The 16,570-nt window shown below is 54.3% G+C and overlaps 1 protein-coding gene across 1 annotated transcript; it reads right to left on the minus strand.

The window, feature by feature from the left end:
- Nucleotides 1-1,790: 1,790 nt before the first annotated feature.
- Nucleotides 1,791-15,819, minus strand: PDE1B (phosphodiesterase 1B). The gene is made up of 15 exons (XM_057702033.1): nt 15,642-15,819; nt 10,973-11,086; nt 9,887-10,069; nt 9,635-9,701; nt 9,173-9,289; nt 6,758-6,898; nt 6,244-6,344; nt 6,036-6,161; nt 5,817-5,918; nt 4,691-4,811; nt 4,306-4,387; nt 3,886-3,994; nt 3,327-3,457; nt 2,701-2,820; nt 1,791-2,212 (listed from the first exon to the last, which is right to left on the minus strand). The coding sequence occupies exons 1-14, from the start codon at nt 15,692-15,694 to the stop codon at nt 2,717-2,719; spliced, it is 1,551 nt and encodes a 516-aa protein (XP_057558016.1). The 5' UTR covers nt 15,695-15,819; the 3' UTR covers nt 1,791-2,212; nt 2,701-2,716.
- Nucleotides 15,820-16,570: the final 751 nt, after the last annotated feature.

Raw genomic sequence — 16,570 nt, forward strand, 5'->3', positions numbered from 1 at the left:
GAGCCTTGAGAAGGGAGGAGTTTTTTCCCAGCCCTGCCCTTACTTGCTGGAGGAAGAGAGCTGAGGGTCATATAGGTGGGAGGAATGACTTCCAGGGTACCAAGAAGGAAGGATGGCCCCAGGTTCTCTTCATTTTGAGGAAAAGTCACAACCACCTGGCAGGGCTGCCCCGCCGCTCGGAGACTTGGAGCCCTAAGGCGACAGTGCTGTGGGCGCCATCTTCTGGACAAATCCAGGAACTGCACCCTGGCACTTGGCCCATGGGAAAGAGGGAGTGTGTTGCGTGGATGACTCCCTGCCTGCCCTCCAAGCCTCAGTGATTCCCAAGCTTCAGGATATGTTCCCTCTCCGGCTGTGAGGAGACCACCACCCAGATTCCAACCTGTTAGCAAAGCTAGATTGAGGATATGGTGGCTACTCACAAAGAGGCCCTTGCTGGGAACTGGAAAAGTCTCCTCTCCCCCTTGCCCTAGAGACCAAGGGGCCAGGGTAAATGACAGAAGCTGAGCAGAGGTAAAGAACCTTTCTCAGACCCTACAGCCAGGCCTCTCCTGTCCACCGCTTTTGATTTTTCCAGGCTGTGGAGGGGAGAGAGGAGGAGGGAAGGAAAGCTTCACCCCTCTTTACTGAAGAAGTAGTGTGATGGAGAGGAAGAAGAACTTCAGGAGTGTAAGGTCCCCTTCTGCCATCCCTGCTGTGCACCCTCAGGCAGAACCTCACCCCTCTGGGCCTCCATAAATAACAGGGCGAACACCACTCCGGGATTTTATCAGCTCAAAGAGACAGTGCACGTGAAGATGCCCAGTGCCCTTTACCCAGCAAACAACACACACAGCCAGGCCAGGTCTCCCTTCTTTATTGATCTCTGGCTATAGCAGGGTTCTGGGAGACCAAGGGCAGGGGTGAGTCACATGCGTCTCTGCCCCACTCAGGGTGGGGTAGGAGGGACAAGTGGCAAGTGGCAGGTCTAAGAGACCGTGGATATGACTTCACACGAACAGGGCCCACGGTACAAATGCATGGTTGGTATTTACAAGAAAGGAGGAGGGCAGTCACCTGGACTTGGGCCTTTCCTGGGACAAAGCGGGGCGAGGAGAGCCTGAGGAGAGGGAGGGGCAGGGCCTGGCTGTGCTCTCTTCAGAGGACACGACAGCAGCAGCCCTGAACCCCTGCCCATCTGCCTTCCACCGGCCACTCCCCACTTGTCCCAGGGAGGGGTCTCTTGGGCCGGGGCTAAGAGGGGGAGGGACCCTCTCCATCAGCAATGCGGGATTACTGGATTACACCTCCCCCTCCCCCTGCGCCTTTGACCCCAACCCAGCTCTCCTGCCTGTGCTCCTAGGATGCATCCTGAAGGTGCTTTGCTGGGGAGACCTCAAAGCACTTTACAGACATTAGTCGGATGGGAGCCTCCCAGCCCCAGGGGAGAGGAAGGAGGCAAAGGGTTTAGGACTCAGCCAGGGCAGGTGACAAGCCCCAGGGACCGAGACCAGTCCCGAGTCCTTGAGGACCCCAGGAAAGGCCTCCTCTCAACCCCTGGTGGCAATGGCTCCTCTTCCCCCAGTCACCATTTCAGAATGGGAGAGAGGGGAGATTACAGGCTGGAGATGGGACTGAAGCAGTGCAGGTCTGGGGTAAAGAGGATGCCCCCCATTCCCAGGCCTTAGAAAGGTACTATGCCCTGAAGGAGCCCACTCCCCTCCCCACACATAGGGCTCTGAAAACCCCCAGCTTCCTATCCTATTCCAGCCCTTCCGAGGGGAGGAAAAGGGGGACCCAGACCTGCCAGCTAAGATCTGGGGTGGGGGACTGAGGAAACCCCCAAAATGTATTGCTTAGAAACTTGGAGGCAAAAAGGATGGGGGAGGGCCTAGGGGGCTGGCATCTCCCACCCTCCCCCCAGGCCCCGGGAAGCCTCCAGGAAGCTCCCCTCCAGCCGATCACCTGGCCACGGGGAGAGTCCAGAGGCGGGGGGGATGGACACAGTGACCATTGGGAGCCTGAAGTTCCCCAGTCTTGCCGCCGGGAGATTAAAGTGCGCCCCAATGGGTGTCGGGCGGGGAGGGGCCCTTCCCCCAACCCCATAGTCTCTGGCATTTGTCCTTCGGGTGGGCTGTCTGTTCCGTGACCTCCGTGCTCACTTGGAGCAGATGGGGGAGCCAGTCCCGATGGATGGTGCTGATGACATCAAACACTTTGGACGCGTGAGGACCTGGGGGAAGAGGAGACACCTCGGTGCTCGGATCTCCGCCTTCATCTCCAGCCTGACTTACCTTCCTCAGGTCCGGCGGGACCTCCACTCAGTCCTACCTACAGTTGCGCCAAAAAATGCCCTGCAGAAGGAGCTCAGCCAGCATGCGAGCGGGGCTGGACTGAACCTCATGCCCAGTTGACCTCCCGAAGCCTCGGGCCCTGACTGCTGCCTCTCCTGACCCCTCACAAAGGAGCTGCCCAGCCCCACCCCGGGCTGAGGAGCTACCTCCCCTTTTCCCACAGGGCCTGGGAGGACTCTGCTTCCCACTCAGGCCCTGGCTCAGGTCTGTGTTCACTTCCTCCATATTCCTGCCTGGAAAGAGGGAGAGAGAACCCTGCACCCACTGAACCCCAGAGATGACCCTTCAAAGAGGCCTGTGGGACACCCCGCTCGCCCAGCTCCCCGCAGAACCTCGAGCGCCTCCCCGTCGGCTGCCGCGGGCTCACCTGGGCCAGCCCCAGCCTAGTCCAGATGCCCGTTCTGGCCGTGCTCATCTTCGGCAGGGGAGGCCGGGGCCTCTTCCTCACACGGGCACAGCTCGTCAATGGACATCTGGTTGGTGATGCCTGCAGAGGGGCACGAAGGGAGCTGGGACCAGACCAAGCAGTACGTTTCCCCCACACTCAAGGCATATGTGGAGCCAAGTACGGGATTCTCACGCATGCCCCTTCCTTCAAGCTTAGCTCCGTTCAGCCCATGCCCGCCTGGGGAGAGCCTCTCCAGCGCTGCTAAAATGCACAGCCCTCAACTCCCACGTAAAGGAAGGGATGTCCCAGCCAAGGCCAGCAGGTTACCACATGCACAGGGCACTGCTGACGGACCACAGTGGGCATGGGGTCCCTCGGGAGTGGCATATGCTGTCCCTATCCTCTCTCCAGTCCGAATTCTAGAACGGTCCAGGTCAGTCAGCCAGTCAGTCCTTCCTATGATCCTATTGCAGCCTGGTCAGTTCCCTTCCCAACTCGGGGGAGGAGTCAGACAAAGGGCTGCTCGAAGGGCTTAAGGAAAAGGGACCTATTACGGCTCCATCAGCCGCCCTCCGCGCAAGGCCTCATCCTCCTCATGGACCCACCGCTTGCAGCCCGTTCCTTCCATTTCTGCTTGTTCTCCTGAATGTATTTGGTCCAGGTAGAGCGGAAGCTGACCACGTCGGGGTTGGGGTCTCCCACTTCCACATCCAGAGAAGGCTGGCGCCACTGGAAGCTAAAAGCAGGACCCCCCACATTGCAGAGGTGAGGCCCCACCCACCCCAGAACCATCTTCACAGCCCTCAGAGTGGGGATGGAAGACCAGTAGGCTCAGGCAGCCTCATCCTACTCCTCTCTTCCCTCTACTAGGTACCCCCGGTCCCCACCCCGCTCTACACCTTCCCTCCTTCTAGAAGGAAGATAGAAGCAGATTAGCAGAAAGGCAATAAAGACAGAGCTAACGGGAGAGAGAGAGAGAGATGGTGGAGGGAACACGGGTGCAGGCCACACCCTCTGCCCCCATCTTCCTCCCCGGTGTGTGACTTGCAGGAGAAGGGCCCCCGTGTTTGCAGTCGCCTGCTTCCCCACCCCCGCCATGCCTGCACCTCCTTCCCAGGAGTCGGTCCTCTCTGTGGGAGCCCTGGCTATCCCAGCCGCCCTCACCTGGGCTGGTTTTTAGGCTTGGAGTCCTCATCCCCCATGGGCTGGACACTCTTCTCGGCCACATCAGTCAGCACAGAGAACGTGGGCTCCACGATGAAGTCGATGAAGCCTGCAGTGCGGGGGCAACACAACAGAGGCGTCTGACCTGGGGGCTGGGCAAGAGGATATGGCTGGCACAGCTGTGCCCCTGGCTGTGTATAAAACCTGGGGCTGAAAAGCTCCCAGTGGGGGCAGACTTTGCGATGATGTCTTTGTGACCCCAGAGAACTCCACCCCAGGACCCCATGCTCTAGCACAGCAGGCTTGCCTCTACGGGAAGAATGGCTTTGAGGGATGGGGACGTGAGGCGGCCCTGACCCGGCCCAGCCAGCATCCTTTACCCTTCCCAACCCTCTCCTCCCTGCGGGAAGGGACACTCACCAATCTGGGACTGTGCCACGAGAGTGGAAGTGCGATCACAGAGCGGAGAAAAGGGCAGGCCCAGCTCTGCCTCCTTGTCACCCTGGGGGAGTAGACAGGGCGGGGAAGCACCTCAGTCTACCAGATCGGGGTGCAGCTAGGGGTAGAAGGGGCTGTTGGGGGAGAAGAGGGACCTCTGTGCCTCGACCTGGAAACGAGTGGCATGCAAATGCCACTGCCAGCAATTACTGTTAAGCTTTTCGGAAATGACATTGTATCCCATGGGTTTGGGATCAGGCTGGCAGCTGCAGGCAGCTGAACGAGGAGCTGGAGTAGGAACAGGGAACTTGGAGAACAAAGGGGAGAGAAGGCCCCATGGGCGGGGGCGGGCAAAGAGGCCCTGTACCTGGCGGAAGAATTCCTCCATGAGGGCCTTGGTCCAGCGGCTGTGAACCGACCACTGCTTGGTTGGGTGGCTGATGTCAGCAGCATGGAGCAGTAGAGACAGGGCCTTGGACTTATCAATCCTGTCGGGGCAGGTGGCAAGGGAAGGGAGACTGATCTTTTAGGAAAAGGAAGCCTGGACTATTCCTAACTTCCCATCACAGGCCCTCTCTCAAGTCTAACTTCAAACACCTTCTGAGGCTAGACACACACATGCACACACACACACTTACTTACGTACAGGAAGCCACCCAGGCTCTCAGAATCAAAGGGCCTGGGTTCGAATCCCCTCTATACCTGTCACACACTAGCTGTGTGACACAGAGCAAGTTACCTAAAATTTCCATATTTCATTCTCCTCAACCCTAAGTGGAAATAATAACAGAATCTGCCACATAGAGTTGTTCTGAGAATTAAATGACATACAGCATATAAGTATTTAGAAGAGTGTCTGGCACCTAATAAGTGCTCGGTAGATGTTATCTACAATTATTATTATTATAACTGTTATCATTAAACCCACCAATGACACGCTCTGACACTGTGCACTCTCCCACACACAGACACCATACATTAACACACACCTTCAGGACACACACAAACACAGTCTGTTCTCTCTTACATTCATATACTCCCACCTACTTTTAAGCAATATTGCATGTAATTATGGCATTTGTTCTGTGCTTTTTTTTTAACCTCACACGACTCTCCCAATAGCCCTATTAGAGTAGGAACAGGTGGCAAGCTGTTGCGGAGGGAAGCATGTCATTCTCACATTTCACAGATAAGGAAACGAGTCCAGAGGGTTGAGTGATTTTCCATTACATTCCAGAGTGAGCCTGTCCTGAAGCTGTGCTAAGTGCCCATCTCCGACCCCCAGCCCAAGCGCTCTCCAGTAGACCGGCTGCCTGGACTGTACACAAACCCAGGGCCATGCGCACACACGCATCACATACACAAGATACACTCAGATACCTGGAGCCAGGAGGCTTTCTATATCCAAGTAAAGACCTTTACCCACGTGGATGCCCCCAACTCACACACCCCTCACTCTGGCCTATCCCAAGCCACACCCCACTAGACGTCACCTTTCCAGCTGCTGCAAGGCCGTCTTCATGGACTTTACTTGCTGGAAATGGCAGGACATGTCTGTGGCCAACACCATCTCGATGACCAGGGCCCGCAGCTCTCTGAATGGACAGAACCCAAGGGGTGGTCAGCACTGCTAGGCAGGAGGTCTGAGAAGCGGGAAGAGAGAATTGGGGTGAGGGGGTCTCTAGGGATGCCCACTCCCGGCTTCTGCTCACACAAACTCATCCTTGGTGAGGTTGATGAAAATGTTCATCTCGTCATCCTGCATCATCCGGAAAACAGAGCTGATGTGGTGATTCTCCAGCACGGAGCGATCATTGTACAGGATGGCGCATTCCGACCTGCAAAGCCCAAGGTCACCGTGTCCAGCCCTCTGTACCTCCACGGGGCCCCTCCTGCCCCTGCCACATCCCCACCCCTCACTTGGTCTGGATGTGGAAGCTGTTGGTGGTGCCAGTGTGCTCATAGTCATGGATGGCTGCAGCGAAGATGATGGCCAGGACCTCGATCTCCGACAGGCAGTGCTGGGAGAAAGAGACAGACGATGAGAGGGAATGGACCCCCTGCCGGCCGCTGCCTGAAGACCTCCGCACAGAGGCTGGACCACTCAGCCCAGCCATTCCATTCTTCGAGGCCAGCTCTTGGGCTAATGCAGCCATGTTTCTCAGCTACTGGAATGGCCAAAGACCCTCCTCCATCCCAACCAGCAACATTGCCACCACCTCCAGGCGCACATCCCCGGCGCTGCCCATGAAGTTATGGTCCACCCAGGAATTCTCTAGAGTGAGTTAAGTCCAATCTGACTCTGTGAAGACTTTGGGATGCCAAAGGAGGGGAACCAAAGAGAGAAAAAAGGAAACGGGAGTACGGTCTAGGCTTCCTGGTTCGACACCCATAAGACCCTGAATCACAGGAGAGTGATCTCCAGGGCACCTACCACCATCCCTGTGCGGAGCAAGAAGCAATGGACCGTCTGGGTAACATCAGCTGCGTGGATCTGGTTGTGGTAAGGGTTCTTGTACTTCCCGTAGCCTGTCTCCAAGGCATCCAGGAAAGTCATCAAAAACACAGTGGGAATCTGCAGGAGGGAGGAAATCGAGACTCGTGGAGGATGTGCGGGAATGGCAGGCGGCCGAGGGCGGCGGTCAGCAGGGCCCTTCCAGGGGAAGACAGCAGGGTGTAGGAGCGCGCCAGCTCTGCAGTCAGGGGAACCTGGGCTCACGTCCTGGCTCTACCACCTGCTGGCTGTGTGACTCTGGACAAGTCACATGCCTCCTTATGCCTCAGATGCTTAGTTGCAGAATGAAGATAATACTATCTACCTTGAATTTAACGAGATAAGTTCAAGGTACTTAGTAAGTGCTCTCTAGAGAGTAACTATAATTATTATTATTTCCCTGGAGATTTTTAAGAAGAGGAAAGAAAGTTTCCCTCCTACCTTCTAACCACCCCACCCCATCCCCAAGCCAATACCACGGAGAGGGGTTCAGAAGCAGAGGAAAGAATAAGATGACCCAGAGAGGACCCACTAGCCAGATGTAAATCATCCCCTCCTCTGAGAAGCCTTTCCCCTCTTCCGACCAACACACACACACACACACACACACACACACACACACACACACACGCACACACGCACGCACCAGGAGCCAGAGCTCTGTCGGGCTACTCAATCCTCTCTCAGTCTCTTCATACACCCTGGGGGTACACCTATCTGCCTCCTTCAAAGGCCCAAGACTCCTAGAGGGCAGGGCTGGTGTCTGCGCCTGTGCCTAGATCTCTGAGGCTGTGAGCACAGCCGGGTTCGGGACTGGGGGAAGCTTCTGCGGAGATGAGCAGCAGTGCAAGACACAGAGGATGTGCCACTAGCCAGTCAGACCCTAATGTCCCCTGCCCCCACCCCTGGAGGGCTGTGCCCCAAATTCAGGGAATTTTAAAGGACTGTTTCCATGACAACTGCCCTTGCTTTTGCGTTGCCATGGCGTCCCTGGAGGAAAGGAAGGGAAGGGGAGGAGCAGGGGAGGGGCTGGGTGCCCAGGAAGGAAATGTGGAACTTGAAAAGGGTGGCTCTGACTGGGGTCTCTACCAGGAAAGAACACTACAGCAAGAAGGCCTCTCTCTCTCTCCTGCCTTGGAACGAGGTGGGCTGGGGCTAGCCAAACCCAACCTGAGGCAGTTACTCTTGGGGTTTCCCAGGACCAGTCCTTCCAGGTGAGGAAGCACCTGTAGGAGAGCTCAGTGTCTGAAGGAAGCTTGAGAACCAGTCTGGAGAAACTTAGGAAAAATAAAAGCCTGCTGTTCTGTGTCCTGGAGAGGGCAGGATTGGAAAGAAGAAAATGAAACTGCAGAAGAACAGGCCTCAGGGAGGCTCTGAAGAAAATCTCAGCTGAGCATCTCAGGGAAGTTCTGGAAACCCCTTTGGGAGTTGTTGTAAAAGGAGGAGTCAAGGGTCAAGGAAAGGCTCTCACACACCAATAGTCTGCTGTAGACAAGTGGAAGCAGAGGGTGGCAGAGTGGCCTTCCAGAGCCCTCTGGGAGGGGCCCTCCAACTGGACTCCTTTGACCCCCCCAAACCCCTTAGAACACAGATGTTCTCCTCCACCCTAAAGTCTACTGTCACCCGCACCCAAGTGCTGACCAAATATCCCCATGGTGACTCTTCAGGCCCCCTCACCCTCCACTTCCAAGTGTGGTTTTTCCACGTGGAAGTGATTTCCAGCCCCTGTTCCCAAAAGATGCTCCCTCCTGGCGCAGGATCTGAAGAGGACGGTAATCCCATATTCTTCCTGGCCAGCCAGGCTGAAGAGCAAATGGAGTTCACACCCTCCCTCCCCTCCTACAGCCCTACCTAGCCTTGCCAAGAGTGGATCCTCTCCATAAAGTTCCTCGGATGGAGACTAGAGCTGGAGGGGGAGGGGAGGGAGAGGCGCTCCTCACCCCTCCACCCCCCCACCCTCAAAACAAATAGATGCTAGTCCCACACCAGCCGACAGCATCTGGACACCTGGCCTCCGGCGTCCACAGACAGGAGCAGGAGGTCTGAAACTGGGAGCGGAACCTGCAGCCAACCTGGAGAGCCCAAGTTAGGGGACAACACAGAGGGGGAGAGGGCAGAATCGTGGGCTGGACAGTTGCAGGGCTAGAATCTTCCCCCAGAAAGCAATACATGAAGCCAGAGGCTGGACTACAGCAGGCGAAGGCAAGGCTAGACTGGGGTGGGCACGGGGCGACTTCCCCGACAGTGAGACTGAGCCAGGGAGCCTGCGGAATCTGCTGCTTGTTGGGACTCCTTGAGAACAGGGCGGTGGGAGTGGAGAATCCTGCCCGGAGGCAGGCTAGGATGCTGCCCAACCTTAAAGCGGCTGATGAGATTGTGCCGAGTCAGCAACTCAAAAACAATGGTCCTCAGGGCGTGGTCATCTGCTGCCCGGTTCAAGGAAAAGACATTAAAGCACCAGAGGTCCAGGTTCTGTGGAGAAACAAGGAACTAGGCAGGGAGACTCCCAACAGGAGTACCCCAGCAGCAGCAAGGACTGCAGTTAGACTTCAAGGAGGACTTCCCAATGATTACAGAGGCTTGGGAAGCAGGAAAACAAAGAAGTGGTAAGTAGGCCTCTTTCTTCCCAGATAGCATTCAATATGGGAGTGATGGGAAGTCAGGAGTTTGCCTCTCGAGTAGGCAAAAGTTGTTTTGAAGAATATGGAAACGACAATTAAAAGGGAAGGCAAAAATCACACCATAAAAAGTCTGAAAGTCCCAAGGACTATTCCACCCCCCCAACTTTCTCCTATTGCCCGAAACCCCAGGGATCACCTTGAGACAGTTGAGGACTGCAGTGGAATAGGTGGGGCCCACAGAGGTGTATGTTCTCCGGAACATCCTGAGGGAGAATGAAAAGGAGCCCAGGTGTGAGGTCTGGGCATGGGATCTGATCAGGCGGGGCTGTGGGGATAGGCCATGGGCGTGTGGGGCTGGTGGTACAGTGGGGTCCTGGAAGACCAGGGTGGCTGGGAAAGAGGGACACGTCTAGGGGCAGAGGGAGGCAGGGCATGTGCAAAGCCTCACCGTTCCACGAAGATCCCAGCCTGCACCGCATGCACGATGCTCCGAAACTTGGGCTTCTCCTCTGCTCGGCGGCCTTTGGCCCGGGCCTGCTGAGTGAAGGTGGAGGCCAGCCAGTCCCGCACCTCCGAAGGCACCGCGTCAGACCGCAGCTCCTGCAGCTCATCTTCCGTGTCCAAGATATGCCTGAGGCCCCGGAAGGGGAGTCACAGAGGAAAGACAGCAGGTGCTTCCACAGCCTAGAGACCCTGGGCCCAGTCACACCCCACACCTTGGAAACTCTCACACCAGCTCTCTCCCCTCTCTGGCCCTCCCTATGCTTTCTTTTGCTAAGTCTTTTTACTTCTCTTTTTCTACCTGATGTCTCCAATAATGAAACAAGTGAGGTAATGAGCACCCCAACTCTGGAAGTATTCAAGCAGACAGTGGAATGGATACCACCTGTCAAGGATGCTGCAGACCAGCAGCACTGTCCAGCAGAAATAAAATGCAAGCCACATATGTTACTTTAAATTGTCTAGTAACCACATTCAAAGGGTAAAAAGAAACAGGTGAAATCCATTTTAATGATAACTTTTCTTTAACCTAATACACTCAAAGTACTATCATTTCAACATGGAATCAATATAAAATATATTAATATCTGACATTCTTTTTTCACAGTCTTTCGAAATCCAGCATGTATTTTACGTATACACACACAATTCACACTTGCTATGCTTCAAGCCCCAATAGCCACGTGTGACCAGTGGCTCCCATCCTGGGCAGAGCAGGTCTGGAAGGCCTCCGCAGTGGGAAGGAAGTTAGGACTAGAGGAGCTTTGGCTCTGGAACAGTCTTCTCTTTTTGATATCTGTGTTTGTCTCTGACTCTGCAATTCTACGCCTGTTCCTCTGCCTCCTTATCTCTGCCGCTATTTCTACCTATAGATCTATCTGCCCTCCTGCTCCTCCTCCCTGCTCTGGCCCTGTCATGCGTGTCTATCTCCAGCTTTCTGTCTGACTCCCCATCCCCGAATCACTGTGTCTGTCTGATATCTTTCTCCTCTGTGTGTGGGTTTCTCCCCACAGCCCCGCGTCACCACTCTCACCGCGTCTCATCTATGTAGACGGCCTCCAGCAGGGAAGCCGTGTACTCCAGGTTCTTCTTCAGCTCCTCAATGTTTACCTCCCCGTTCTCCAACTGCTTCACCATGTAGCGCAGCCTGTGGGGGGCGGGCACAGATAACCTGCTCAGGCGCTGCTACCTTGTCAACAGAACAGGATACCTCTAATAGGATGCACTTTACAGAAACAGCCTCCGTCTCCCATAACCCATTAATCTTTCTAATAGAATAACAGCAGCTAATGTTTTTCATCACAGGCCATTGCCACTGCCTGTAGTAAGTTTACCCCCCAAAGTTAAATTCCAGGCTCTTCCACGGTGCCAACCCCCTCTGACCTCTCAACACCCTCCTTTTAGTCCATGTTTCCTGAAAACTCTTATTTAGATTGCCTGGGCCCAGCAGAATTAGGCAGGTACAAGCCCCTGGGGTGATGTTTTGGGGATGACCTGTTTCATAATCTGAATAACCAAGAGCTGAAACTGCTTTTTTCCCCCTGAGAGAGGGCTCTGGGATCAACAGCCATCAAAAGAGCCCCCAGCATTCCTTCATTATGTCTTTTGGTCTTGGTGGGGAAGGGGTACGTGTCCACATGTCCACAGCCCCTCTGTCCCTGGCAGGGATGGCAAAGACACAGAACAAAGACCAATCTGAATGCTTTCGGCTGGCCTCACTCCATCCAGGCAGAGCTAATGGATTATGATTCCAGAATCCATCAACCAGCACAAGGCAGGATTAACCCCTGACTCCCCACTGCCACTCTGGCAAAGGGTGATTGTACCCATCCCTTACCTCTGCCCCGTGACAGCTTCCCCCAGAGCTCAAACTGGTAAGGGTTGGGTCGGGGTCTCACTTACTGGATGCTTTGCCTGAAGGAACAATCCCTCATATTTTGTACTCACAAATTCCGGGGGATTAACGGGGAGGCTTCTTAAAAGTCTGGTTTGTGACAGCCTGAGTCCAGCCCAGGCAGTCACAAAGCAAACAAAGCTCTCTGACTTTAGATGGTGATTTTAAAGAAAGCGATGAAACATTCCCCTCTGGCTCCTTCTCCCCAGCCCTGCCCCACCCTGCCTAAAACCAAGGTGGGGCGAAATGGTGGCCAGCATGATTCCCTGCTGAGAGGGGCTTCAGAAACCCAAGGTTAACCTATGAGTCAGGGAGGAGAAGAGAATGAGTCAGGGACCAGAGGCTGAAATTAGCATCGATTCCCAGGGATGCCGGGGGAGGGAGCACAATGGCATTCCTGAACAGAAGCAGCTCCAGAATCCTGGGGTCTCAGCAGCTTTGGAATAGGGGTGCCCAAAATAGCCAGCCCTAGGAAGCGTCACTGGCCAACTCTCACTTCAGGGACCAGCAGCCCTGGCCAAAGACAGGTCTGAATGCAAATGGGGCAGAAGGGAAAGGGGGGGAAATGGGCAGGGAAAGAGGTTAGAGGGTGATGCTTGCAGCCTCCTCAGGGCGCTATCTTCAAAAACCACTTCCAGCCTTCCTACTGCACCAAATCCATGTGGAAAGAGCAGGTTGTTCAACAAGGAAGAGCCCGGGTTCAATAAAGCTCAGCCCCAGCTCAGGCTTCATTAGGGAGGAGGAATAGAGGCTGAAAACATAAAAGGCTTTCCAGCCAATGAGCTGGAAAGGAGCTACTGAAAGCCGACCAGAGATCACAGAGGAAAGAGGTATACTCTGCCTTTGGGGCCCAGGCACAGGCCGGGGCTTCCCTCTCCTGGTCAGTCCCCACAGCAAGGAACCCTTGAATCTGGGGACACACAACCCAGAGAGAAAGAGTCCTCTGGTCCCATCTCTTCCCATCCCAGCCCTTATCTCCCACTTCGATCAGCCCTTTTTACAACAGAAAACGCTGCCCACTAGGGGTCAATGCCCACCACCAAAGTTCTTCCTTCTTTCTTGAGCCACCTAGGGAAACACACATCCCAGCACAAGCTCCCAAAGTGAACAGCCAAGCCCACGGGTGCTCATTTGCATGTATTCGCATAATCTAACAATGCTGCCAGCTCTACATTTTAAAAAGCGCTTTCTCCTACATTATCTCCTTTTATCCTCACAATGGGCCTAGAGAGAGGGAGAGAGGGAGGCGAGAAGGCAGTGCTACGCCTGTTTCCAACACAGAAACCCAAGCTCCCAGCAGGGCTTTGGGAGGCAGGAATCCTGGATTCAAACTTTTCACTTTCTGGCTCTGAGCCCTGGGCAAGTCACTAATTCTTCATCAGTGTCTATCAAAGTGTGGCCTGTAGACTACTGGCATCAGAATCTCCTGGGATACTTGTGAAAAATTTAGATTCTGGGCCTCACTGCACACCTATTGAACCAGAACTTCTAAAGTTTGGGTCCAGGGATCTGCATTTTTAACAAACATCCCAGATAATTCTCACTCACACTAAAGTTTGAGACCCTATATTTTCAAGCTTCAATTCTTTCACCTGTTAAATAGTGAGGATAATAATAAACCACCTGGGCTTCCTAGGTGGGGCAGAGGTTAAGAATCAGCCTGCCAATGCAGAGGACATGGGTTCGATCCCTGATCCAGGAAGATCCCACATGCTGCGGAGCAACTAAGCCCGTGTGCCAAAAAAAAAAAAAAAAAAAAAAAAAAAAAAAAAACCACCTGTGAAGGCCTGTAAATAAGACGATTAAATGAAATATTATCTTTGAACAGCCTGGCATATACAGTGAGGCTCTATGAACATATCTGAATTGGAAGTACCTGACCAGCATCATGCTGGCCCTACCCAGCTCACACCTCACTCCCTTCACATCCCACAAGCACCTGCCTGCTCCACCCCAAGTCCAGGTGGAGAAGAGGGAGTTTAGTGTGGATGGAGGCTGGTGATTAGGAAGCCCCCCAGCAGAGGAAATGAGAGGAAGATAATGACCATGATCTCGCCTTTATAATCACACACCTGACGCGAGCCTCGCAATCACCTTATGGGGGAGGTTATATGACTTCTCCAAGGTCACACATCTTGTCAATCTCAAGCAGGTCAGCAAGCCTACAACTCACCCTACTGGAGCTTAACTGTGCCCCAAATACCACAAGTGAGGCTAGACCCCACTGCATCACAGCTCCTTCCGTGTCAGCCATCCGTTCCTTCATGGTGCCTGCAGACACCATCAGACCCACAGGAAACTGGGGGTGTCTTGATGACTTGTCTATCCTGGCTGCTGTGCCCCGAGCACACAGTATATGCTCAGTAAATGTCCATTAAACAATAAAAGGGAGGGCTTCCCTGGTGGAGCAGTGGTTAAGGATCTGCCTGCTAATGCAGGGGACATGGGTTCAAGCCCTGAGGCAGAAAAATCCCACACGCCTCGGAGCAACTAAGCCCATGGGCCACAACTACTGAGCCTGCGTGCTGTAACTACTGAAGCCCGAGGGCCTAGAGCCCGTGCTCCACAAGAGAAGCCACCACAATGGAAAGCCCGTGCACAGCAACGAAGACCTAACGCAGCCAAAAATAAAATAAGTAAATAATAAAATAAATAGTCTTTCAAAAAAACAATAAAAGGGAAAGGGGGCAGATTAATCAGGTGAGGGACCATCTGCCAGTGCTCACAATTGAGATCCCAGAACCTAGGGAGAAGAGTGCGGTTTTAGGCTGGCTTTCAACACATCCCTCCCTCCAAGGTCCTCCAGCCTCCACCTCTTGATGTTGTCCAGGAGCTCTTTCACAGCTCCTGTTGAAATCTGAACCCAACATGATCCAGATACCAGAAGGAGGGGGGAGGGAAGGAAAGAAAGATTAAAGAATAAATTTGACAAATGGGGAGTCCATGGACGGGACCTGGACTCAGGCAGCTGGAAGGATCCAGGTGCTGAACGTCCCCCCTCCTGAAGTTACATAACTCTCCCCACGACACTTCCTGGCCTGGCAGGGGCCTCTCTGATTCCTAACGCCCTTCAGAGTTAGGATCTCCCCAGACCTACCCAAAGTCCTCACCTAGCCATTCGCCTGCTTGGACGGGCAGGACGCTCACCCCTGTCCAGTCCTCGTCCAGACCTAAGGAAAACTGGAAGCTTCCCAACAGTCCTTCCCCTCCACTCCTAGCCCTGGTTCACCATCACCACTTCCTTCCCCTTTACCTTCAGTCCCCACACCAGGACAAGGGGAAAACCTCCGGTTCTGACCCCTAGAGACCCCGGTCTCTCCCAGCTCTAGGCAGTCAGCTGAAAAAGGCAGCTCCAGGCAGTAACAATCCCAAAGCCCCAGAAGAGTGCAGCTTCCCCAGCCCCCATCGGATGGTCTGGCGCCTTCCAAAGTCCCCCGCTGCTACTTCCAGCACTCACACTCCCTGAAAGAGCACTGTAAGTAGGGGGCTTAGCACACGGCAGCCTCAAGCTAAGGGGCTGGCAGTTGAGAGAAGAATCCTATTTCCCTTTGGGGGTTTTAAGATCAGATGAGGAGATATTGGAGGAACGTGAGGTCCTAAGGATGCTGCAATCTGGAAAGAGGGAAAGAGGAGAAACACTGCTAAGTCACCCGCCACTGCTAAGTCACACACACACACACACACACACGCTCATGTGCCATATGGGACTATCAAGTCTTGATCCCTGCCCTCCACCAAACTACAACTAGTAGACCCACAACAGCCTGTCCTTCTCCTCCCTTCTCCCTTCCTCATCCCTGGCGCCTACCTGAGGATGGGGCCCTGGAGGTGACTCCTCGGCACCGGAACAGGGCTTGCCATGAGAATCAAAGTTTCCTACTTCAGAGTATCAAAATTCTGCCCCTGGAGCCCCTGGGCCCCTGAGGGGAATGGCTCCCTCTTGGGCCCCTGACTTCCTCCTCCAGGTCTCAGCAAAAGTGAGTGACTGACCACTGAGAATTTGGGGGAGTGGAACAGGAGGAGCCTGGCAGGAGGAAGAAGTGATGAGGCAGAGACCCAGCCCACAGCAACCGGGTGAGAGGCCACGGGAAAAGTTTCACATCTGAATCAGACTGAAAACAAGAATCTGTTCTCAGAAGAATCCCAGAAAGGACAGAAATAGCACAGCCCAGCCCCTTTGCTCTGAGGAGGAGGGGCTCCTCTTTGGGGAGAAGGAAAGGGTTAGCAGGAGGCTTAAGGGTGCAGGGTCAGGGAACCATCCTGAATTTGTCCTGGAGAGGAAGTCTGTAGTGAAGGGGAAGGGGCCCTGCAAGAGCTCCCCAGCGAGGCTAAGGCAGATTCGGCTCTTTCCCAGGGTCTCTTTCCGGGGCCATTCTTCAAAATGAGCTTTAGCCCACCTGAAAGGATTGGAAGCAAGACAGGAAGAGAACCAGAAACTGCAGGAGAGGGGCTCGCTGAAGCTAGGGGTCCGAGGATCCTTACCCAGACTCTCTCAACAGGGAGGGAAGCCCCCGCCCAAGCAAGTGACTGAAAGTCAGGACTTGCTCATCAAAAGCGAGAGCCTGGGCAAGTTTCTTTAATACTCCCAGTCCAGTTTTCTCATCTGTAAAACGGAGACTGGGGAATAACCGTGAATTAACTGGAGAGAAGCCAGTCCAGCCCAGAGGGCAAAGAGAAGTGATGCCATAGCCCACGAAGGGCCTGGGGGCCGACACCCCCTCTTCCTCCTCCTGGCTT

This window comes from Hippopotamus amphibius, chromosome 12 (assembly GCF_030028045.1).
Source record: "Hippopotamus amphibius kiboko isolate mHipAmp2 chromosome 12, mHipAmp2.hap2, whole genome shotgun sequence".
Taxonomy (NCBI): Eukaryota; Metazoa; Chordata; class Mammalia; order Artiodactyla; family Hippopotamidae; genus Hippopotamus; species Hippopotamus amphibius.